Source organism: Agelaius phoeniceus, chromosome 7 (assembly GCF_051311805.1).
Source record: "Agelaius phoeniceus isolate bAgePho1 chromosome 7, bAgePho1.hap1, whole genome shotgun sequence".
Taxonomy (NCBI): Eukaryota; Metazoa; Chordata; class Aves; order Passeriformes; family Icteridae; genus Agelaius; species Agelaius phoeniceus.
In genome coordinates, this window is record NC_135271.1 from 27,317,824 (window position 1) to 27,344,687 (window position 26,864).

The 26,864-nt window shown below is 40.4% G+C and overlaps 1 protein-coding gene across 1 annotated transcript in view; it reads right to left on the minus strand.

Moving 5' to 3' along the window:
- Positions 1-6,424: 6,424 nt before the first annotated feature.
- The window catches only part of UBE2E3 (ubiquitin conjugating enzyme E2 E3), a 56,047-nt gene continuing 35,607 nt past the window's right edge, over positions 6,425-26,864 (minus strand). The window contains exons 4-6 of the mRNA XM_054636753.2: positions 11,854-11,986; positions 9,967-10,114; positions 6,425-8,938 (exon numbers count right to left, since the gene is read on the minus strand). Of these exons, the coding sequence (XP_054492728.1) occupies positions 8,841-8,938; positions 9,967-10,114; positions 11,854-11,986 (379 nt within the window). The 3' untranslated portion in view covers positions 6,425-8,840. The remainder of the gene's footprint in view (positions 8,939-9,966; positions 10,115-11,853; positions 11,987-26,864) is intronic.

The window sequence follows — 26,864 nt, forward strand, 5'->3', positions numbered from 1 at the left end:
TTCATGTTTCACACATGTGTGCATCCCAGGACACTGCCAGGACCTCATCCACCATCTCTGAAGAGCTGGGGCTTTAATACCAAAGAACAGCTTGTCAAATTGCTCTCAAATACCTTTTTCATTTGATTCTCATTTTAGAGGTACACAGTTTGTGGTAATTGGGAGTGGGGTTGTGGGTGAATCTCATCCCCAGTGGGCTACAGCTGTGAAAAGCAGGTGACCAGCATTGAAGGTAATGAGCCAGGGAGTGGCCAGGGGCATGGACCAAACACCAAAGGGAACAGAGTGCACACAGGTGCAATGCATGAACCATGAGGGTATAAAAGGTTGTGCTGAAGAATGAGAAAGAGCAGATGCTTGAAGCCTTCTGAAGTGTCATGATACTCTGTGTGGGCAAGTGCTTAAAGCCTTCTGAAATTGTATGGTGGTAATCTGTGTATTGTAGCTATCTCAACTGTGATATATACTGGGACATAATTTTGTGAGTGTTTTTATATTACTGTGTGGCAAATGTTCCTTAGCTCTGAATGACTGCCATTATACAAAAAGCTGAGTTGGGTTGCCAAACACTCATTCTTTCTTTGTAACGCCTCCTCTAACTGGAAATTTGAAGGTTCTCAAAGTCTAGCCAGCCTTGACAGTAGGTAGAAAGTCCAATACCCTAAGGGAGTGGGCAAGAAGTTTTCTCATGTAGTAGCAATTGTCTTATCAGTGTGATAGATGGGGCAGATAGGCCATGCAGTGCCTAGAGTGGAGATATAGTGTCATGAGACCTCCCACAGCACTACTCTGTGCCCAACTTCCATCCTGAATCCTGGCCTGTTTGGAAAAAACCCGGTCATTTTTAACCAGCTTTTCAAGCACTGCTGCTGACTGTCGAAATTGCTAAATGCTTAAAAGGCCCACAGCCAGGCAGTACTGGTTCCTCTCAATGCAGTCTGTGGATGTAGCAGTACTTTTGTAGGATTTCTAGCACATTTGCAGACGATACAACACATTCAAACATAAATCTCATCAATTTGCATCAAACATCCTCCTTTGCAGTTTATGGCTATGTAAATGTCTTTAATAAAAACCCTACCACAGGAAATGTCTTAAGACAACTGCTATTTCACAGCTTCACTACAGGTTCCTGATGTAAGTTAATAAAGGCGAGCACAATATCTGATGTTTGCAATGGTAATTGCACAGGCCTCACTGTGAATGATGGCTAAATCCGATTGTGCATGACTTCCTTTGCGCAGTGTCTGAATTATAGCGTAGGTTGAAGCCTGAAAAATCAATGGCTGCTATAATCACTCAATTAAAGCCTTTGAAAATCATTAGCAATTTGGTAAATTTAAAATACTTCACCATACGTCATTTTTAAACAGAGAGTGCCAGACCAGCACAACTCCATTTGTTACACTGGGGAACTGCTGCCGGAGGGGTAAACAGGAACAGCGTTAGGCACTATGGCTGAGTAGGCAAGTGTATCACTGGAGCTGAAAGCTGAGAGAGACACAAGTCACCGCTGTGAGCTTTACCTGATTTACCATGTTTAGCCGAGGTTACCCTTCAAGTGGCCAAATACATGTCAAAATCTTGGAAAAGCCTTGCTGGCCTACAGAGCAGTAGTCCCCCTACAAATGCCACAGGTTTGGATGAACTCTGAGCCCGAGCAGCAGAATGGGCTGCAAAGGAGGAAAGGAAGCAGCACCATCAGAGTCCTTTGTTACTGAGAGAAGACAAGTGGACAGCAAGACCTGGTTTTAGAGTGGGACGTATGAATGAATATGGCCGATAAAAAAGAGAAAATAACTTACTGATGCCAGGAGTCTAATATTTAATTTCCTAAACAAAATAGAAACTGAACATGATATTTTATTCCATCTGGACTAAATCTATCCATCTGCAAAGATTTAACTTTGAAAGATAGCTAATAGAGATAGAAAATATCTCTTCTTAACTTGTGTGTTTATTTTCTTTAACAGCCTGCTCTTTGGAAGCAGTGGCATCTAAGTGCAGCTGCACCACTATTCTAAATACGTGGTCCGTCTGTCTGTGGAGAAAGAGACACTCCGAGAGAATGAGCAAGTTGACAGGCACCGGCCAGTGCACCAACGCCTCGTGTTCCCTAGAGCTGTTGGATTTACGTAAGTGCTATTTAACTTTGTGGAGCTAGGCAGATTAATGAACTTGAGAGAGATGCAGTATGGGGCTAGGAGCAGCTACTTCACTTAATCTATTGCAGCTTCTAATTTTAACAATTTTGGGGTAAAAGTACATTTTAAAGCGAATTGTCTGTCCTTAGAGTGCAACGTGCGGTGGCTGTTGAGCAGAACAGGCAGCAATCGTTCCCGCAGGCATCCGTCCCCACGGGCAGGGGAAGCCGCGGGTGTCGCCCTCCTGTACCCAGGGTGCCGGTGCGGGCTCGCAGCCTCTCCCACTGCTCTGCCGGGCGAGGGGAGCCCGGCGCGCAGCTCCCGGACAGGCCGGGACTGCGGGGCTTGCGGCAACGTCCCGGGAGCGCACCCGCGGGCTCCGTCACCCCGCGGGCTCTGTCAGCCCGCGGCCGAAGGCCCCGGCGCAGGCGGCCGTAACCGGTGCGGCAGCGCCACCTCGCGGCGCCCGACCCGCCCCTACAACTGCGTCTGGGAAAGGCGACTCGAGGGAAAACTTCTCACAGGGTTTGACTCTTTCCCTGGCTCGGTATTTATTTATTTATTTTTTTCTTCCCACATGGAAAGGTAGGAAATTAGCTGGACTAAACAAGGCCAGCACTGGACTTGTTTTGTCCTAACTTTAGTTTTTCTATATGGTTGGGTCCAGACACTAGTGTTTTTCATTTAAGAAATGTAATTCAGGTTATTTATGCAGTAAAATATCCAGTGAATCAATGAATGAAGCTTAATTGATGCCTTAATGTTTTTAGTTCTTCATCAAATCCATACTGATGAAAAAAAGCTATTTGAAAACAGAAACATGTAATAGTGAGTAGAATAAAAATGTCACTTTTCTGTGATGACTTATTGTTCCAGTGAAAGGCAACACATTTGCTTCCCAGTTAACAGGGAAACCTAGGTAGGAGCAGAATAGTATAGGGTGTATTAATATTTCTCCTCAGAAACTGACTACAATTTTAAAATTGTCTGTCACTTTAAGTCTACTGCCTATAAATTAGGAACTGTAAGTACTGGTAAACTTTATTTACCAGTGGCATGTGGTCAACAGTCTCTACTTGGTGCAAATTTTCACAAAAGTACACACATTTAAAATGCTGGAATGCATAAACACAACCCTAAACTTCTGCACTTGCACAAAGCTGCCTTCCTGATGTAAGAAATGCCATCACAGTCTGCTGTACTTCAGCAGTAGCTTCATTCCCTTCCCATTTTATCACTTCTACATTTGCAGCCCCACTACTGCTGCCTGGCACTGTGAACGCATGCTAGGCTGCAGATTTCCAACCCAACTGTATCCTTCAGACAAACATCCAATGGCTGTGTTCAGAGGAATGGTCTCCCACAAGATTTGTGATTCACCCCGTCTACCTATATGATATCCAGAAAACTAATCTCCAGAATGACAGCTCATTCAGCACTCTGGAAATTTACCCACGCTGAGTTCCTCTTTAAATAATGACCTGACATTTGTTCTGTAGAGGGAGACAAAGCCCAGACTGATGAAAACGGTTGGCAGCTGCTTTCATTTGTGCCATTCAGAAGCCAGATGATAATTTGTCCTCAGGGACCCATCACTTCTTGGCAGCCAGACCTGTCCACTGCACTTTGCTATTACTTTTGCTGTTACCTACCACCCCTGGTGCATGTAGCGCACACAGAGTCAATATTCAAAGCAGACTAAGCTAAAATTTACTGCCAAGAGTCATGAAGGATTTCATGTTTCTGAGAAGTGGGAGATAAGATCAGATATTAATTTGGTGTTGATAAATATAAAGCAGTAGATATTGGGAAAGACATTTGTTAGATCTACATAAAAGGTTAAATTAGCTATTGCTCAGAAAAGAGATCCCAGTCTCTCTGAACAGTTTAATGAAGACATTAGCTAAGCAATAAGGGTCAAAGAGGCAAAGCATTCTGAACTAGTAGGCAAACAGACCAAACCAGAAAACACTGTTCCAGATGAACTTTGAGTTCATATTTTGCATGCAGTGTGGAGCTCTCATTCCTTTAAATTAGCTAGAGTGGAATTACAAAATGTACAGACAAGGGTGACCAGGATCTTCAGAGCATCTTCCATATAAGCCGAGATTAAATAAATGAGGACTTTCCAACCTGGAAAAAAAGAGGTTACTAGGAGCTGATAATAATGATGACACATAAAATCATCAATGGGATCCAGGAGAACAAACTTGGAAACACCATATAAATAGATAGGGCCAGCCACACCTCAGCTGTGGAAGAGCGATAGCAAGGAGAAGACTCTATGCATTTATATTCATGCATGTGGTCCCACCACATCTTAGATCCCTCTAGATGCAGAGCCTCCCATGAAGGAAGATATATATATATATCATACTGTGCCTCTTCCATCTATGCCTTACAGTTTTTATTTTTAAAGATCCCCAAATTGTTGCTAGTATGTTGGATGCCATCTATTCTACCCAGCAACAGAGGAAGTCATAGCTGCCCTCCAGAGACATGCATGCAGAGAGATGGGGAGAGACAAGCTGAAGCAGGCTTCCCTTTTTAAGGATTAAAAAAGGAAAAGCCCCAGTGTGCTGCAAATATTCCAGCCACTATTTTCCAAGTACATGATCTGCTCTCTCCTCTAAGCTGAACACTTGAATGTGTCCAACTCTCACTGCAAGGTCAGGCAGCAGTACAGGCAGCCATGCCCTGCTTCTCCTCTTGGAACCAGTGCTCTCACATAATCCCTCCTGTTGCCCTGGAACCTGTCTGCAGCCACCTTCAGTCAGGAGTGGTTAGTGAAGGAAAAGGAGTGGGAGCTCAGCCTTGGAAGTTACTGTGCAACACAAATGCCAGTGGTGCCACCAAGAAGGAGTCAAAGGGACGCTGTGCATAAAGCAGTGCCAAGTTCTCAAATGCATCTGTTTCCCTGGCTATAGCACAGGCTGCCAAAATACAATGCTGGTTTATGGCTGAATCAAATTGCACTTTAGTCACGCTACTGTCCCTGTCCTCTGCAACTGCTTTAGTCCAGAATTCCTGCACAAGCCTTCCTGCTTTCACATAAATGTACATTGATGATTTTTGCTGAAGAAAATGCAGGCAAGGTGGAATTCACTCTTCAGCCTGGAGTCAGGAATCCTTCCTTTGGTGCTTCTGCAGACAAAACCTCTTTGTAGAAGCTGCTGTGGTCTGCAGCTTTCTCCCCTGCAGCACTGAGGGCACTCAGGGAGGGCCCTGGGGAAGCCACGCAGCCAGGGCTGCCCTGTGGCTCAGAACTGCACCCAGCCACTGCAAAGCTCTTCAGCCCTGCAGCTTTCCTGTCATGGCCCAGGCAGGTGAGAACACCCCTGAGAGGCCACAAATCTGGTTCTCACACATGAAGGTGAAGAAAGGAAGAAGCTTGGTCTCATTTTCAGCAATACCAATGACCAAAAATAAGCTGGTACAGAACAGGAACTGGTGTACCACAAAGCCTGAAAGAGTTTCCTTTTCCCCCAAATGGTAGGAAGGGAGCAGAGCACGAACCAGGTCTGGTGCAGTTGATTTCCTTACCAAGCTGCACAAGCCTGGCCCATGGCTTGGGCTGCCCTATGGTCTTGTTTTCTATGACTCCCTCCCCTTCCTGGCTATAGACTTGGAGCAATCACTACTCAGCATTGATCAGTGAGACTGTCTCTACATCAGGCACACCACACATCACTGAGACACCAAGAACATGTTATTGCAGAAACAGCAAGGCTGGTATTTATTAGCCTCTCCATTATATGCAGCATTTTTATTTTTTAAACACTTACATTTACCCATCCCTTCTCATTTGCTCTGAATGTAGCCACCAGCTCAGCTGAAGAGGTGTTTGCCCCTCTCTGTTCCTCAGGTGTGTCACAGGCTGGGACTACTGGTTTCCACACCAGATCTCTTTATGCCAGATCATCATGGAACCCAGTTTGGGCAGCTTCCCAGCCAGATGCATGCATTGCCCATTCAAATCCCAAAGACAACAGAAAAAGAAAAGCCCATCCAAAATGGAGAAGAGGGCATGTGCAGTATCTTCAGCTTTACATGAAAATGTCATTTCAGTTCACTGTTTCCCAAATACAGAGCCCAGTGACTGGTGATAATTTTCTGTTCTATCTTAAACTGTAAAAGAGTATTAGTGCTTTTCTTTGGTAGTATTCACCCCAGCACAGCCAGGAAGGAAATAGTTTGAAACAACAGATGCTGTTCACAACCAGTGCTTTGGATATATTTCCAGCAGGAGTTTCTTCCCTCCCCATGAAAACAGACACACATTCTCATTTAACAACTAATTGATTTATTTAACAATACAAATTTCTTTCTACTGCATGGTTTAGCAGAGAGAACTTGAGAAACAAAATTAGCTTCTTTTCTTTTTCTTTTAAAGTTTAAATGTTTACACAAAAACAACCTTTACTTCAGTAAATATAAAATTTACACACAAAAAAAATCTACATTAAAAAAGAACAGAATCATGACAAACCAACAGAAAAAAAAAAAAGAGGATGGGAATTCAGTGTAAAGGATCCAATTGCAAGGAAGGCAAGATGGGGCAACACTAACAAGGCATCCCATTTGTACACCTAGGTATCTGAAGCTGTAGGTACGATACAAACCCAAAATACATTAAAATTAGAATTAAAACGTGTATTTTTATAGCAGAATATTTTATGATATAAATATCTGTAAATTCTGTAGGCAACACAGTTAGTGCAAGAACTCCATAGTTTGCTCTCCACTGGAAGGTCACTGGAGTGGTGTAGGAGCACCCTGTGGCCCACGAGTGCACTAATGGTCAGCAGGGAGCAGACTTTAGACGCGCAGCCCGGATGTGATAGCCCCTTGTTTCATTGCCAATCTGTGCTATTTCTCACACATCCAATGACATGACAAGAAATTCTGGTCACCTTCAGCAGTGATTTCCAGCACTTCATCTCCTGGCATTAGTCTGTTACCTGACTTAGGCATATTCACCTGCCAGATCCTGTTTCTCATTCCCTTTTGCACTTTTTAACCTGAACTCTAAAGCTATCTTGTAGCTACCAAGAGAGATTGGCTTCTAGGTTGAGATATTTGGGATACACAGTTCTTCAAGCCACCTTCAGGCATCTGTAGAAATATTTAAAGTAGGGTGGACAATTCATGGTCAAAGGTTACGTGATACAAAAACCAGGGACCTGTATAGTAATGCTTAATTTTAGATCTAAATCTTTAGTATCTTTTGTTTTGATTTAATATTTAAACTTAACATTCAGCTTTCATTTATTAAATGAGCAGAGCATCTTATGGATGGAAGTGCTATGTTATCTTCAAAAACACCAGGTAGTAAGGGAGACTGTAAAATTTAAAATTAAGTGTAATTTTAAAATCATTTAAAGGAATCAAGTGTATTTTTTTATAATCCATACTGTGACTGGCAAACTATAAAAGCTTAAATTATAAAACTATTAGTGACTCTACCTTTTAAACTGTATGTACTATAAAGCTGTATTTTTGTACTTACAGATGTTACAAAATTTCCAAGGCAGGAAGTGAAGGGGGGGAAAGGTAGTCTAAAACACTTTTACAGATTTCATTTTTACTAAGAAAGGTTATTTCCCCCACAACTGTTTTTATGTCATACAAATCTGATTAAATTCATTGTACTCCTCTCTTTTCTGGGTAGATGATACAGTGTTCAATCATACTTTGGAAGACCTTTTTCAATGGATAACTCAGTTCTCTAGGTCAGCAAGTCCAACTTGCTTTACTCAGAAAAAAAAGCACCAGACTATCTCTAACTTGGCCATCCTCCTGCAAAAACCTTTGTAGCAAGACTGAGGCAGCCTCTTCTGAGAGCAGGACTGGCCCTGAAGCAACCAGCTACATAAACTTCTGGAGTAAGCATATGAAATGTGATCATTTCAACTTGAGAAAGAGCTGAAAAGTATTAAATTTCAGAAAATTTTAGAAATTTCACTTGTTCTGTTAAAAACAAAACAGGGAAAACTTAATCCACAGGTGTGCATTAAATATTTAAGAGCAAGCCTCTGCTTATGCATATTAATTTAAAAATTATCCACAGGGATCTGTGATACATTGGCCTTGCCTTGTTACTATAACTAAATTTATTAAAATATTAATTTAAAATAGGAAAACAAAGAAACTACTCCTTGGGGAACATGTTTATTGTGTTTGAGATGATACACTGGGTGCTCTCTGAGCTACAAAGGGAAAAAGGAAATCCTTTCATTACAAACTGACAAAGGTAAAAGTTAAAACAGTTTTCACAACAGCATGTACCACATATTGGAAATAGATCTGGGTTTAATACAAATGACATAATTCCTAGTAATCTACAGCTACCTTTAATAACTTCATACAGATAATGAATTAGGCTAAAATGCACTATAATATTTGGTTGACTTCAGGAACAGTATCCTTAGTACATCACAAAATACATTTTGATATCCCAAAGAAGCAAGACTTGCAAGTAGGCATTTTAAACATAACTAATCTACAGCTACAAACTTCTACTCTTGATAGCATTTACCTTTTTGGGGGGGCAGTATCCCAGTCTTCAAAAGGATAAAAGCAGAGTAGAATCAGTATAACATATACACAGAAGTCCGTATTGTAAAGGCTATAAAGATTTGTTGCACACTGCAAAGTTGCCTTCTGCACCTTCACACTGCACAAGTAGTTTGTCATTTATGTTGCATATCTCTTGGTCCACTGTCTGGCTATCCTGTCATGTTCTGCTCTGTTGGTCAGGTACTGAGTGGCTATGCTTCCAACCAGAGGGTCAGCTGCAAAAGGCAGGGGAAAATGCATCAGAATCCATCCCATGAGTAACAGAAATCCCCAAGTTAAAACATACTTTAAAACACATAATCCATTCCAAAATATAGTTTAGACCAGAATTATAGTGGAGCTCTCATCATATAAGACATTTCCAAGAAAGCACACATGAACAAAGCACAACAAGCAGAAAAAGAGGACCGAAAAATCTGCTGTGGTTATCTGCATATGAATGAATCTTGCCTCAGGCAGGTGCCCTGCTTTCAGCCCTTTGCCTGCAGGACACATTCAACAGCTGCCCAGCACCTTCCTGTCAGGGAGGTGCACAGGACTAGTGGAAGTTAGAGCATTTGGGCTGCAGGACACACCGAGGGGAACCCTTCAGGAGCCATCAAGCCTTTGTACCTAAGAGGCTGATCCATTTCTCCCTAACTGTGACCACTTTCTGTAAATGAACGGTCCCTTAGCACGATTGCTCAGTTCCTGCCCTGACCGCAGGCAATTAGCATCCACTGCCTAATGACACTGGTCACGCATTGCTGCTGAGAATCTGTACTGCTTCCATGGAGCTCCTCCCCTCCCCACAGGATCAAGGAAGCCTCTTTGAAATAGGGAGAGTTCTCTCTGAACATCACCTCCCTCACATTTGCAAGATTAAGCCTTTCAACTGCTGTCTTAAGAGACTTCCTGCAGCCTCTTCTGACATGCAGGATTTATAACTCAGGAGAATGTTGCTCCTTTCCTGGACTGAACACTCCTTTTCTGGACCTCCTTCAATACAGACCTCGAATGACATCAGCTTATTTTCTTCATCATATCTTGGAAAAAAAAGGACTTAGTGCTATTTACTTTCTGTTGTGTCACAGAGTGAAAAACACCATTAAAAGAGGGACTACATCTAATATGGAGAGCTTCACCACAAATTAAAAAAATATTAAATTTTATTTAATCCTCATGCAATCAAATACACAAATTACATTCCATGGCAACTAAGTCAAACGACTGAGAGTCTCTCAATGAACTGTCAGCTCCTCACCTGGGTTGCAGTCTGTCAGAAGTGAACAAATAGACAGCAGAACCTTTGAAATAGTCAAAGCAGGGCTCCAGTTGTCTTTCAGGATATCCAGACAGATGACTCCCTGACTGTTGATGTTGCAGTGATAAATTCTGGTGCGGAAAGTAACCTGAAATCACATCATAAGAGACACAAAGAGTCATTCAGTGCTGCCCAGATATGGTGCCCCTTGGCTCTGAGCAGCCTGGGGGACTCCCAGTTCTGCAGAGCTTCTGCAGACACAGCTCCTCTCTGCTTGGCTTCCAAACCACAATTGTTTAACAGAAGAGTGACTATTTTCTGAAGCCAGGGCTGCGTTTAACAAATCTACCATGATGAGATTAGGGGCATAAAACTGCTTTCACACAAGCTCTCTGCATGGTACCCACAAAAACAAGGACCTACTTTGTAGTATGGTAGCTATTTAATGAACATACCACATGTCAGGAACATTCTAATCACAAATGTAACTTTACTGTAGTTTCTGAAGGTGAGGAAGTACACAGAATTTGTCTGCATGTGCAGTATTAGTTGATCTTTTTCTTTCTTTCAAAAGCCTAAATACAAACCATGAAAATTAGTCTTGTTAAATTAACAATGAAATCTTTGTCCTTACCCTTCATTAGGCAGAATATAATATACAGCCAAAACAATGCTATTACACTCACTAAATCCATCCTTAAATTATTTCAGACTAATATTGATAGAGCATGTGAACCTTCTGCACAAATAAGAAGTGAGAAATATGTAACTGCTTTTAATATGTAACTGCTTTAACACAAAGCACAAGAATATATGGGCATTTTTCTTTTTCATACTGACTGGGGGGGGGAGGGAGTAGAATCCACAATGTACCCTGAAAATTTAAAAACTATCATGATCTAAAAAAACCTACAAGATTTGAATGAGGGATTTGTCTAAAACTGTGCATCACTTCAGTATAACATTCTTAATTCAGAACATATTAAATGCTGTGGGTTAAAGAGAAGTGTGAAATACAAAGTGTATATTCTTTATGTTGTATTCATCCTGGGAATGAAAAAAGATATTAGATCTATAGTAACATAGTTATAGCCACCAAAGATGTAAGTCATAGAATGTTGTGTGGTAAAAGATATTTAGTTATAAGAGTTTTGCAGTGTCTTTTCTGGTGACTTGGTCAAGAGTTGTTATTTGGCAGTAAGGGAGGGGAAAAGGGAATGACCTTTAAATTCTTTCATATCCATTAACACATTACAATTTATTAGGTGTCCACACTATTTCTGAGCAAGGAATTGACATTTTAATTTAAGGTGAGTTTAATTTAATAAAAAGAGCTTTTGCTCAAAAACCTTATCAAACAAGATTGCTGATTTTAGCAGTAGTAAATAGACATTTTAAAATAATTGAAATTCATCACACTAATTTACCCAATTTTAAGTCACAATATAATGCTCCAGGTTTCCTATGTGAACTTATTTTAACTTTTCCTCATTTTTTTAAAAAATTACTGATAATATTTAATATGGAATCTGGCTTATAACAGGAAAGACTATTATACATATATTTTAGTAGCTAGAATGAGAAGAAGGAAACATAAGTCTTGTGTTGTCTTCTACTAGAACAAAAATTTCTTGAATCTTACCTGTTGATCAGAATTATCATCTCATTTATCACTTGGTGAAGTTTGGAAATCAGTACTGACTGTGGTAATCAAGAGGTAAATTAGATGGGATTTTTCTGAGACTGCAAGCCAAGATTTTGGACCTTGCAGTTTTTTCAAGGGACCATAAACAGATTTGATATTCAGAAAGTGATGTGCAGTCACTTGGCTTGCTGTATTCCTCTCACATGAAAAAATGATAAGCACAATAAAAACCTTACCCTTACCTTTGGTGGCTTGAATGGATAGTCAGAAGAAAATGTGATATCCAGGAAGAAAACGCCTCCTTCATATACAGAACCTGGAGGTCCAAGTATAGTAGATCTCCATTCATAAATGTTATCTCCTTTAGGACCGGCACTGTGTAAAGAAAAAAGGGGAGAGGAAAAGAAAGAGTCAGATGTACCCTTGAGAGAGGCATTTTATGGATTTCCTTCACATTCATTTTATTGAATAGAAACCTTTTGATTATTTTTAACACCTGCCCAATTTCCAGCTGATTTCAGTGGGCTAGATGTTTTAAACTGGCACAAAAGCTGGGTACTCTGCTGTCCCTTTGGAGAGACAGCAATGAAATAGAATGACCATGCACTACTGGTTTTTCACTGTCCAAAACATATCCCCAGATCTACTTTCTTGAGTATGTCATTGCTCTGAGCTTCCACATCACCCTTTCATCACGTTTTCTACACCACCCGTTTGATGCCATCATATTCGTACACAAAAGGAGTTTTACATCTTGACCACATTCGTCTTCTCCAAGCTTTTAGAAGATCACACCTTCATAAAAAATGTGGCTTTCAAGTATATTGATACACACTTATTGCTACTTGTTTCATAGGCTAGAGTGAAATGTTACACGCTTGGGCAGCAAAACTGGGGAAGGGCTAGAGAATCAAGTAACAAGGAATTGAGCTTCTTGCAGCAGTCATTCCAAATAACTGTTTCTTCAGGATATATCTGTGTTATGCCTCTGGGCAATCGGCAATGAGACAACAGGCCAAAAATATTTTATTTTAAGAATGCATTTCTCACTAGGGAAAGGGTTACTGCATAATTATTATTAAAGTAAAGGTTTGGAAGAATGGATAATGATCCAGTATTTTCTCAACTTCTGAGCTGTCACTAATGCTATTATCACACAGTAACCATCTAACCTCCTCACAAAAAACCAAACAATAAACTCCTCCCCCTTGCCCCCCCAAAGGAACAACCACCAAAAAAAAAATCTTTAGCAAGCCTGGATAAAAATTAACCTAACCTTCCACAAAGGTCCTGAACCCACCCTGCTGAGAGCCAAACTTACTGAACTGACTGCTATGGAGAGCAACAGCACTGAACTCATGCAGACACAACGGCTTGATCACATCTATGCAGATAAGCCAATAACACAGCACTGTGAAAGATCCTTTCAGTTTTCCCCACCTGGGCAGTTTCTCAAGCACCACCTCCATTTCCCAGCCATGCTGAAGCAGCCCCATCCTCCTCCCTCTGTGGTGCCCAGGATCAGGCCCTGAGGACTGTCACACGTGAATTGCACATGAAGCGAGTGACAGGGCATGGCACCACACTGGAGTCTGGGAATTTGTGGTTTCTGGAACTGCTCAACACACAGAGGAAACTCCCAAGAAATAAAAGGCTCTTCCTATGCCATGTCACCCCATGTATTTGTCATACATATGTTTGCAGTCTGTAACACAACATGTTGGACATCCATCCTTACTATGTAGCCAAACATGGAGACACTCATCAGAGACAAGGAATATGAGCAGTCTGCACTATGGATCTGCAATCCCGCCCCCCCCCCCCCCCCCCCCAAATTTAGCTATTTTTACATTAAGATCATGTTTGAGGAAAAAAAAAGCTAATTTTGATTATGAATTCACTTTCAATTCATAATTTTCCAATATGCTTTTTATCTTGTAGACATTTCATGTGCCAAATGTTGCAGTTCTTTCATAAACAGGACAAAATAATCATGGAATTTGGATGACATCCTATTTAATTAAAAACAAAAAATATTTTATGAAGCTGTAGCTATTTTCCTGTTGCCAAAATGAAAGTAAATAACAATAGAATGCTGGCCTCCAGAGCACAGCTTGGGGAAAAAAAACCCCTACAGGTGCTGTCAAAAATAAAGTTTGGGTCTAAAATCTTTCTTTCTATTTGCAATGCATACATAAAAGTGGAAGGAAAATACTAGATACATTTTAAGGAAAAAAAAAGGGAAAAAAGGGAAATCTAGAAGCAAACAGGTCCATTTTTGGTAAAGCAATGAACCATTTGTACCTTCAGTCACTCCAGAAGATAATTTTATTCACACTCCCTAAAAACCAATTAGTGTAAGAACTGAAAATATTGGGGCAGTAATGACAACATTTAAAACCCACACAGGGCACTGAAATGTTTCAATTAATTCTGGACATTCATCAAGCTTACAGCTAATTAGTATTGTGCTTGAAAACCAAATTTCTGTGGAGCAAATCAATTTCAGCATAAGATGTCCTAATGACTGCTTTATAGTTTAATGCAGAGGTTAGTGCTCTTGCCCTGCATGTCAGGTACCTTTCTTTCATACACCCCCAACAGCTGGATGCATTTCAATCAAATTAATGAAATGGATGGATCAAATCAGTGACATGTTCCAGCCCAATGAATCAGTCACGATTAAGCGCAGCACCAGTCCAGGGTCAAACTCTCTGGTAATCACTTAGCAAATCAGAACCAGGGCATCCATAAGCTGGTAGCCACAAAACACAAAATCTTGATGGAGAAACAGGTCTGAATGACAACTTCAGTGTTTTGGCTACAGATCATACAAGTGCAGGCCATTGCTAACAGCCTGCTATCCTCCTAAATTAGCTTCAGAACATTACAAATTCAGTAAAGGCACCAATACTTCATTCTCAATTAAAAATCCACTTGATTATTTTTTTATAATATGGGCTAAAAAAATCTCAGACAAAATAACAAAGCAATTTAATTGAAATTACAAAATATTATTTGCAGAATTAGGGAGGTTTACTTTGTACATTAAAGATGGATTGCTTTTTAAAAATAAATTAGAGTTAACTGGCTGCATCTGCTTCTTAAGCAAATATTCATTATGCCACTTCACTGAGGGATATATACCTGATTCAGATAAGACAAAGGATTTATGACCATGCTGTAGCCAAACTAGTCCACAGAACAGATTAAATTTACAAGTGTGACTTCAGATGGTAAATTTGAGAAGACATGAGGTTAAACTTGAGGGGCCCATGGGTTCACAGCAGGTCTGTCAAACCTAACTCTGCTGAACCTTGGCTCTCAAGTTTCCCAAACATGAAGGACAGCTTTTCCAGAAGAGTGTTGAGAGCATTCATGTGGATGCAGCAGCATTCACACCAGCAAGAAGCCTGTTAGACTCCCAATGCAGTGGTCACAGAGATCCAAGTTCAGCTTTTGTTACAATTTATTAAATCAAAATGCATTGAAGCTGTCCATATGGAATGAAATGCAGGACAAGAAACTAGGACAAGAAACTTCCAATCTACAATGATGCTGGTAGCATTTTGATTTCTGCACTTACTAAATGCACTGCTATCAACAGCTCTCCTCTAAAACACAAGATTTTAAGTTTGGCGGCAGAATGCAACTTCATAGTCCTCAGACTGTGCTGAGGAGAAAAAGGATGAAGGAAAATGTAATTTGGGTAAATTTGATGTTAAATCTGTGTTATGCTTTATTATGATATAGAATATGAGTCTGCAACAGCATATAGCAAACTGGGGGGTGCTTGTTTTTGGAAGCTTCCAACAGTGAAGTGTGTCTGACTCTAAAAGCCTTATGAGAAATGTGATTGGTATTACAGAACTAAAGGTACTGGTCTACACCTCAAAAAAAAACCACTGGGGGTGTCTACACGGCACAAGTTTAAGTGGTGGAATATTTTCTCATGTTCTCCTCTCAAAGGCTCCACCCTCAGGTGTGATACCCAAGCTGGCAGAATCACAGAACTGTAAAGGCTGGAAAAGATCTCTACTCATTATTATCAAGGCAGCAGCTAACAAACCAAATGGGGCACCTGGGGCGAGAATTACATAAGGAAAGACCTCCCTCCATCCTTCCCAAACATTTATTTCAAACTGAGATTCAGCCAGAGTAAAACCCTTGGAAGTTCTTCACAGACTGCTCAGCCACAACTCTGTCACTATGTAATTTTTACAGCAGTGTAAGTGAAGTCAGTGCTTTAAGAGAGGGATAAGATATCTCTTTTGATTTTTCTTATTTCAACTGGAGGTAGTAAGTAAAGAAAGAAAAATGCCCTCAGGCATGTTCCACAACCTTGTGCTTGAAAAATCCACTTCATAATGCTACAGTATAGTGAAGCTCTGTGAAATCTTCAACCAGCTTTGGAAATTGACTTTTACAAATCCTTCTGGAAGAAAGGCACTCAGGATGTTACCAGCACAAAAGGCTGTGTTTTGGACTCCACTGTCTCAAATAAAGCTGTTGAATTATCTAGTTCAGTGTGACACCACGAGATACTAAAGGGGCTGTGACAGATCCCACCAGCATATACAATTCAAGTAAATGTACAGACTCCATCTGTAGGGACTCTGCCTGCTTCACCATCTCAGGTTCTGAGCTTGATGAACTCATTTCCAGTTTTTCCAGAAGAAAAGTGCCCCAGGCTCAAGTAACTTCAACTTACCACAGAGGTGGAAATTCATATCTACCATGCAGGATATCTAGTGTGGATGCTGATGTTTGCCCCTCAGGCTACCCAGACAATCAGGGCAGAGAGAAGAGTGATTGGAGCCCCCAGAAAATCTAAATACTCCCTAACACCAACGTGCTCCATCTCCTTCTGGTGACCTTTCACCAACAGCATGGGGAGCCTGGCTCCTAACTCAAGCCGCTAAACTCAGCACTTGAGAAAATCCTCCTCACCCCTCCATGCAATGAGAAAGTGAGTGAAAACAGAGCTAGACAACCCTATCTAGTAGCACACTACCTTTTTATCTAGCTACAGATACACACTGTCATGCTGCTGGTAATTAAAGAACAAAAAATAATCTCACAAGCAACCAAAGGATCTTTATCTACTGCAAGCTGTCTGACTTGCTCAGTGAGGCCTGGAGAGAGCACAAACCACTTAACAGTAGTTATGTTTTAATGTTGAACATGGGAATAGAAAATGCTCAAAATATTTTCTTGCTTTGATATTTTCAACATTTTGAAGAAAATTTGTCAATTATCCTTTCTCTTAATTATCTTTTCCAAGTGTGGAGGCACTCTTGTGGTTTTGGTTATAGAGTGCAAGAAAGGAAATGAACATTAATTAAAAGGCATATGTTTGTGTGTGGCTTTCAGTTCTATGACCTGGGACAAGCATGGATAACAATTTATGTTTTCTTTATTTTTCAATGCCTTGTTTACAAGGCTCTCTGTAGTGCTTATTCTCAGCATTCATATTATCAGTACCAGTACCTAAGCACCTCTACTTAAAGAATCTGGGTACTACATCCTGTAGACACAGAAATCATTCTGTTTTCACTGGCAGGAGCTACAAGTATAGCCCTAATTTTAGGATTACAGCATTTTTCTAAGGTTGGACACATGAGGGCTGTCTATGGCAATGTATCAAAACTGTGCAGAAAACACATTTTGATAAGGTGCTCACTATTATTAAGGTTTATAGGTTATGTGCAATTTTTTACAAAGAAAAAGTTCCAATCTATTGTGTTCTTTATATAGCTACAAATGTTTTTATTTTACCTGCCACTGAACTACCTGCTACATTTGTTTGCTGGAAAAGGTTATTTACTGCTTCTAGCAGATCCACAGAGGCTCTGTGGAATTGAGGATTTAAGGATCTAGTTCAGTGTACAAATCTTTCCTTGTGTCACTTCCCTAAAGTCTATAATGTCCTTATGATTGAAGTCTAGAAATCAGCATTAAAAAAAAAAAAAAGAAGCCATTTTTACCTCATGGATCCCCTGATAATTCAGCTGGTTATAAAGCAGTGCAGGACTTGTAGCCAAGGACATGGTTCAATGCAAAGCAAGTGCAACTTGAGAGCTCCTCAAAAGCAGCATGGATACTCCAAGCACAGTGCTGATCCAGCCTAAACTAACTTGGCCAAACCATACATGTTCACAAACCATCCATGGATTATTAGCTTTATGCTTAATCAGGTGTCATTTGCCCTCCTGCAGCCAGAGTAGGGCATCAACTTTAGCTGCTTGCTCTGGCTTAGAAATGCAACCATGGGGCTGTGTTTGGTTCAGGTCACACTGTACCATCAGGGGACCTCAGCCAGTGCAGCTCTGCTATTAAAAACCCTGAAGGGAAAGACATGTTTTACACCACTAGAACCTCCAGTGCTAACTTGCCATTACTAGAAGAATATACACTCATGTTACCAAAGGAAGCTAAGTAACAAATCATTTGTTAATTTCATCAAAGCTGTAATATGCAGAAAACCCAAGCAATATATTCTGGAAAGCTGACAGTATTTCCACTGCCTAAAGCCCCATTAAATTGGTTCATTGCTACAATAGCTTTAGATTACTTTCCTCCTTGTATTCCTGCTAGTTCCTAGGACTTATCTTGCTGTAGTTAGAAGTCTGTGCAGGTCCTTTCCATCTTCCAGAACAAACCAAGCCAATTATGGAGGCAGAATTCCTGTATTTTTTCTTTTGAAAAGGCAACTAAATACCAGAACACAGTTTGCTAAATTACAACAGAAATACTTAAACATGTAACGAAACACATCAGATTTTCTATGTCTATGCTCTTGACAGGAGTTGTACCTAGGCAATACACAAAAGACAACCAAATGTGAGTTGTTTCTGAACACAGAAATCTCATAGGCATGAAGAAATTTAAAATAAACCAAATGTTCAGCATGAACTAACTTGTAATATGCACAGAAGTCCCTCTCATATGCCTACACTGGAGAAATTATCCATACTACCTAATAAAACCCAGAGCAGGACAGTCAGTAAAGGGAAACGTTTCCTGCTACTCTGCCATGTGTTCATAATAACAAAGCTTTAATTTAGCATAAAGTAAAAGACCAGATCCCTTTCATCAGTGTTGAAAGACCTGTAGTGCTAATGTCAAAACATTTTTTTCTTGCTGTTGATATAAAACTCAATTTGTACTAGGGCCAAATCATTGAAGAACTTCTTTCGTTGAAGAAATTTATCTAGTGGTACACAGTTCCCATTTTTCTTCCACTCAAAATTACTGATGAACCTGGGTTTAGCAAACATGGAAAATTTGCTTTTCTTCTGTGAGGAGGATCCCTCTCAATTTCCTAACACAAACAAAACTTATTTGGGATACACACATATTTTGTTTTTCAGTATGTTTAGCCTCCATAGTGATTCTAGCATTTCACACTGAAAGAGTCACATGGTACCTGAGAAATTGTGAAGCCTTAGTTTAAGGTGTCCACCCACAAATACATGCAGAAGATGTGTGCTGTGGAGTATGACTGCAATGTACAACTCCCAGATCCCAGACCACCACCTCACCCTCAGGAGCTTACATTATTAGTAAGTCCTTCCGCTGTTCTGGGGCATCCACGTGTTCCCCAGATATCAGCCACCTCCACCCTTCACTGCAAAATCTTCATGTCACAAAGCTAAGTGACACTGAGAAATCCAGTTTAGGATTTCCTCCCAATATTTTCAGTAACACTTTTAATGTCAACAAAGAGAAAAACATATTGTTCCCAACATCCCTTATGCACACCCTTCAGATGGTGGAAGAAAGAAGTTAAAACAATTTCACTAAAAGACCTAATTAAACTAAAAATACAACTGGCTTTAAAAATGTAGTAAATTTACAAATACTCATGCCTAAGAACAAGAAATGGGCAATTTTCAACAGACTAAGCCTGCAAGTTAACTAAGCTATTCAAATGAAATCTCCAGCTATCCAGTGACACCAAATACCTAATTATTAGGCAATTCCAAATGTATTAAAAATGTGACCAAGGTATTAAAAAAATCTTCTACCTCTCTGTAGATGATGTTTTGTTTTCTAAGGAAGGTACCTTCATCCAAAAGTTGAAAGGAACATCTACAAACAATGTTTTTCAAGACAGAAAGCACACTGGTGAATTAGAGAATCACCATCATCTGATAATTCAAGCCCAAAGGCAGACTCTGTGATTAAACTTGTGAACAGCGTTAATGTTGTGGAAAAATTTGATTCTAATATCATAAAAGGATAAAGTGCAATTTATAGAACATGATTTATTCAGGTACTTCATGAAAGGCCAAGAAAGAGAGAATTGCTGAGAAGTTACCTTCACTGAAATGTGTGTGTACCCAGCTGTCAAGAAGGTGAACACCCAACATGCCTGGTGCTCCCACAGTGGAGCCTCTTCCTCCACCTCCAGGGTGTCCAGGATTGGGTTTCTCTACCACTTCATAATAACAGAGCTAGAAGTTGCATTTCCCCCTCCTCTAAAAAATCAGCTTTCAACTTCAGCTAAGAAGTTCCAGCTTGCCCCAGAGAAGCAAAGTCAAAACCAGTCAGTCAGATAACCTTGCCTCCATTACCACACATTCATACACTGAATAAGAAGCACCTACTTGGGGATTTATGACCTCTAATACATTCATATCACTTCTGTACTTAGAGCTGTTTCATATTAACTTCTGAAAGTTAACCTGTAGTGAGCATTGAATATTTTCATTCAAAAGAAGTCTGTATTTTCAGCGTCTAAGTCAGTTCTTGGTCCAGTCTTCCTAACCTTCTAGCACAGGCTTTCTCCCAAATGTAATTCCATTATTACCTTTAAATACTTTCTTCCTCTTGCCTCTATCTGTTTCCACATCAGACTGTACAGCATAACAAACCAGAAAGTGCTGTGCCATAGCTCCCTGTGTCACATGCCTACCTTGAAGCCATAAAAGTCTGATGCAAATCTCTGTAACTAGAAACGGGCTGTATTTCTCAAAAAAAATTTGCTCTTTCCCAGTTCATACACCAAAAATTTCTCCACCTTGCATGCAATATGGACACCTTCTCCAGTCCAGCCCCTTTACAACCGTGCTTGGGGTCACCATGTGGACTAGCTGAATTGAAAGTAGTTACCTGTTTTGAAGGGGCATGAATCTGATTAGGCAAAACTCAAGAACCTTGTTCAGCACAACAGTTCAATGTTCAGAAGGTTTGTCTTTAGTTATGTCTCCATACTGGCCAACAAAATTTCCTACACAGAGGGTTGATTAGATGAGCTTTTCACTTTTTTTTTCCTTTTTCCACTGAAATGAACACCAGAACTCTGGCTATGAGCTTTAAACTCTGCTTAGAGCAAAATGATGACAAGCTTCACATTCCGTGCAGGGGGCAAGTTTATCATTGCTGACAATTTTTACATAACTAATTTATTATTTGATATTAATTGCTTTGTGGTGCTGAGCAAGTTGAGGAGTAACCGGTGACTGCTGCCAAGACTCCTGGAAGCAGCAGCTGGCTGCAGACTGGCTCGGATGCCAGCACCAGCACAAGAACTGCTGCAGTAGGTCAACCCAAACTGGCTTAACACATGCTGGAATTATATTCTGCATGTGCAGCTCCAGAGCTACAGCAGGGATAAAGTCAGGGCTCAGGATCCTCTCTCAGACACTGTTCCACAATGTTCATTTAGTATGGCAGCTGGGGAGTGATCTAACATTATGGGCATTAACCACCCTGTACCAGGACAGGGCAGGCTCCATTTGGGTTCTGAAACATTAGCCCAACAATGTCCACTTCACTAGTTAAATATGAGTGCTTGGAGAGTCTCAAAACAAATCAGCTGAGGATAAGAATCTGCTTTGTGTAGTGCAGGACTGGAGACAGATGAAGCAACACTTGGTACAGAGAATATGTAAATATAATTTGTGGATAAAAAGCATTAAAACACTCTGGGAATACCAACTTTAGCTCCAAAAGCAGAGCAATTCAAAGGAATAGAGAAAGCATCATGCATACAAATACACATAAATCCATGTCTGATATGAGTTTATTTTACTCCACAAAAGTGTACTACACTAAAGAAAAATGTAAAAATAATAATCATTTCAGGGGAACTAAAGGTGAATAAACACCTGAGTGAAACAAGTCTCACCTAGTAAAATCTGTTTATTGAAAAGCCAGATCCAACCCAACTACTGCTTCCTCTACCAATAATAATTTAATATTCAAAGCAAATGTTCTCTGTGGATATAGCTGTAGTGTAAGGAGCAGAGAGTGTTTGGGTTAGCCCTGGGAGCAGGGCTTTGTACCCCTCTCTAAGGGAGCTGCCACTGCTTAGGACAAGCTTAGGACAAGTTAGGGAATTTGCGACCCCCACGGAATTCTGTTGTTGAGCTTGGACCACTGGTACCCCTGGACTAAGATATGCTGGAACTCCATTGTAAGAAAAGTCATCTTCTCTCACAGCCCAGTCTTGAGGCAGCTGTTGGGAAGTGTCATTTTACTGCCTGCAGCAGGATACAGAAGCTCAACCTTGGGCAAATCAAAAGCACATGGACAGCACAGACACTGGGTGCTAAATCCTTCTTTCCAATAGCTCAGGCAGCTGCAAAAGTTGCACCACATTCAGGAATTAGATACTGCTACAACACAGACATGGAATGGCTGTGATCTTAAGAAAAAAAGGCTCACACTGTGTATGGTTTTTATTTGAAGCTATAAGCATGATTTATCAGTGGAGATAATGTCTACTGCAGCAAAATTCATCAGGTTACATACAAATTAAGTATAATCTCTTCCAACATGTCCCAGTATTATATATTCATACATAACTCTACTTCCTTCATATTTTCAGTCAGTATAATTTAGTGAACACCATTAACTACACATTGGCTTACATTTGCAATCTAGGAAAAATAATTTTCTTTCTGATAACAAATCTCAATAGAACTTTTCTCTGCTGCAAATGCCTAATTTTTAAGTAGTGCACTGCTATAAAATTAGCTTAAGACAGGCTGTCTGCTCATTGCACTTAATAGACTCAGAGCTGAAAAGACTAGTATTTTTACTAGCAGTGAGTGTGCTGGTCTGCCTGCTGATGTTTAGATGATAAAATATTTGTAAAAAAAAAAGAAGTAGTAAATACATAATTTGTTTTTAACCACTTTTACTGCAGACAAGATAAATATTCTGCTTTGCACAAAGAATAATAAACATGACAGGGCAATGACTTGATGAAAGTACCTGCACAGGAAAGGGGCAGAACAGGGTACACAAGTAGTCTCCCAAGTCTCTAAGAAGTAACCAAAGCACTAGGTCTCAGCAATTCCCATTCAGTGCTTGATGGTTTATGCATATGAACTTAGAAACCCCACAAACACCCCTTATCCTTTAATCACGTGTAGATAAGTACTCCCAAGAGACAACTTACAAAACTAACTAAATTGGCAAGTTTTCTTTCTTGCTTAAATTTTCCTTAATGTGACAAACAAACAAACAAAAAAAAGAAAACCCAAATAGTAATAACAGCAGTAGTATTAATCGCAACAGCAATAATGATAATAATAACAAAAGGCTCAGGCTCTGGCCTGGCTCTAGGTCCCTTGCACCTGCACATGCTACCTCACTTGCCTAGAGAAGGTTGCCAGGTGCCAGCTCTGACAGCAGTGCCAAGCCTCTCTGGCATTTTGGGCTGGGCAGGGGAGGAACCAGCCCAAAATGCCCCAGCAACTCCCAGCTGTGGTGCAGCTGCTGGGGAGCATGGCAAGCTGGTGTGGGGCAGGCTGGCACATTGGCTCAGGCAGGGAAAGCCAGGAAGAACTCTTTGATAGCTTGTTCCCTTTCCCCATTGTGCCAAGCAAATGTCAGAACAGAAGACAATCCTGCAATGGGAGAAATACTGGACTTCTTTTTTTGTAGGAGTTACTTTTCCAAAGGAGTAGTCATAGAGTTTTCCATAGCCCACTGATAATTTGTGATCACAAAGATCCAGCTTTTCAGACTTAGGCTTCATCTCACTCCTGTTCTTCCTTCTCCAAGCAGCAGCTTTCACAGGGCAGGACTTATAAGAACTGGAAGCTAATTACCAGATGTCTTGGAAATCTTTCCAATCTGCACAGCTTCATCCAGTTTCCAATGCTTAGCATTAGCTCTTTTGGAACCTCTTCATCCTTATTTTGTGTACCAAATTTTCAACAAGGCAGGAGTTCTTTGTTCTCTCCTAATAAAACAACCTAAAATGTTAACACTTCAGCATGAAACCAATGAACTAAATGCACTTTTCTGGAGATCTGAGTAGATGTATGAGCATTTCCAGATTTATGTGAAAACATTAATTCTGGAAGAAGTCCTCTAAGCTGTGTTTTTAAAATAACTTCAGAACTACACAAATTAATACAAACAACAGTTGTAAATTATCTGTGTTTTGCCAAGCATATGGCCAATCAAGTGCTGCACTTATTGAGAATAACCTAAAATAAAATCTTATAGGAGGATGAAAAGAGAACCAAGGACCAAGTCAGACATTTACTTAGATGCAACAGCTTTGTCCGCAATATTTTACTCCAAATAAATGCTAGTGGCAATGCAAGATATATACTCTGCAGAGCACTGAGTATACAAGTCTACAATTTACAAGGATGGAAATGACTTTAAAATGTCTTCTCTTGGGGGATACAGTGAAAAAGATGAAGAGTTGGTTGAGTCTTTCTGTTCCTGTGGTACTGCTGACACAGGAGACTCACTTTGACACAACCTATTCCACAGAGATACTTACCAAGTAACTGGATGGACTCAGTACAAAGTGGGAATATAGACCCCAGTATAGACCCCATTCACATGAATCCTCCAGCTGGCATGACTGAGAGGGCTTTGAAACACCATAGAAAGCAGCTGGCAGCATCTCTGTATGTGCAGCTGGTTGCAAAGCAAATGTTTGACCATGCTCTTACCGTGCTATGGAAGGGGCCATGGTAGGAAACATATCCTATGCCCAGAGCCAAGAGAAATGGGTGACATACAGATTTTTGGTAGCTGGACAGCGGCAATGTCCTGTTCAACATCAGCATTGCTTTATTTAAACTTCTTTGGACAAAAGAGTTTTCACCTTGGGCAAAATACCAAGACTGCTGAATGCCACCTGCAGAAAGACTGTCATGACTAAAACTGGAAGCAATACTTTCACTTTTATTTTGTACAAATTCTACCCTGTGGATATTGTCAATTACATACTATAAAAATAAGTAACCTTTATCAGCACTCAGTTTTAAATGTATTTAGATGCATGCACTTTAGGTAATAAGCAAGCCTACAATACTCTGTACTTTTTGAGGGCTGAAGGTCATCTGTTGCAAGCATCATCTTACCTCCCTTCTCCAAAATACTACCTTAAGTACCTAAAATATAGTTCTTAGTAGATGATATTCAAAAACATTCAGAAACATCAAGTTTATAAGAACTGACACTCAACTGAAGTAACGTCCTAAACCACGTGACACATAAATCATGATCTTAATTTGAGCTACATTTTAAAGCAAACACTAGTATTCACTAAAACACCTCTGTGGCTCAATGGAAGAGGCAAACATAGAATTAGCTGTGGTCACATGTGGATGACTATTCAGGAAGACTGTGGTGACATGAAGCCGTCCTTTTAGCAGGCACAAAATGACATAATCCTTCTGTTGCTGGCATGGCCCAAGCAGCAAAACTTAGAAATGTCTGGCCCCTTCTACTACATGTTACATCCTCTGTGCCTTTGGGAGAAAGGAAGTAAGAAGTCCCATTCATTCAAGGCAGTGCTGCTCCTGAGCTACATGGCTGTGATGAACTTGAGGCCCACATGAGCTTCCAGATGGGTGTCAAAAATGAAATGCTAAAGCAACAACACTGTTTTTTTTTCAATCAGACTAAAAGTAAAAAACTGTTTAGAATATATTCTATGAAGAGAAGTACTGCAAAATGCGGTATTATTCTCCTTACGACAGTCAATGCTGAGCTGATCTATCAGTCATTTCTGACTTTTTCCATAAGCTTTCCTTGTCAATCTTGGCAATCCTTGGCAGCTCTCAGGAGCCCATCCTAAGTTTTGCATATTTAAAAACAAAGAAAAGAAAATTTACACCATTTTCCTCCAGGGCACTTGGCTCCCCAAGCTATCCTGAATGCCTTAAGCACTTTCATGCATCTTCTTTTTTTTTTTAATGTTAACAAATTTCAGTTGTTATAACAGCAATTTTACGAGTGTGGCTTTTTGAAAAGATAGATCACCTAGCATGCTCTGAAGCAGTCAATCTATAACATTTTCACAGGCCTCTCAAACACTTCAGAACTTGCATCTCCCTTTCAAGATCTGCCCTGGAGAGACCTCCAGCCCCTGGCATGACCCCAATAACCACTGACTCATCTGAGCCATGGAAGATGCAGCAATCCATGCCTTATAAAAGGTGCTAAACCACTCAAGGTATAAAGAGAGCAATTAGCAGTATGAAGTGGAACATGTCATGGTGATATGTTTTTGATGATGCTTCTTTGTGTTCTTCTTTCCCTTTTGAAACCTTTATATATACTCTGCGGATTGGCATTTCTGTGCTTCTTGGATCAACTAAGTGGTTATTGCCAAGCCTTCCTACGAACAAGAATTACATTAGTCACTTAAAAATCTACTGCCTACACAGTCATAAACTAATCCACTCAGCTCAATTATATTGGAGCTACAGATCCTGATCAGACCTGCAGTGTCATGTGGGGAGAACTTTGTGGAGCACTGAAAAGGGTGAGCCTGCCAGGCTCTGGAGAGGGAGTGCCATTGGGATGCCTCTTGGAGACCCTCCCCAGGCGGCAGGAATGGAGCAGCAAGGACCCACCTTGCAAATATCCCAGCCTTCAAAATCCCTAATGCTCTGAAGGTCAGCCTCCACCCTCAAATCCAAATAAGAGCCAGGATGCAATTTTGCTGGCACTTCCAATAAAGTGCTGCCTAACAAACAGGCACAGGCTGGATTTTAGCTTCTGAATGGTCTCTGGGCACAGCTCCAAGCAGCAGATCATAGAGTCAAGGAAAAAGGTGAAGCAGGAATGGCTAAGGGTTGTATCTAAACAACATGGTACATTTGATATGCCAAGCACAAATAATCTAAACATAGCTGTCTATCTGGCATCAGAAAGCAGCCAACAGAAAAATAAATCCCAGCTTTTAAACACTGACTTGCCTCCAGCTTTATCTATTTGCTGTTTGACTAATATTGACAAGTTTGGTCCACAAAACTGATGT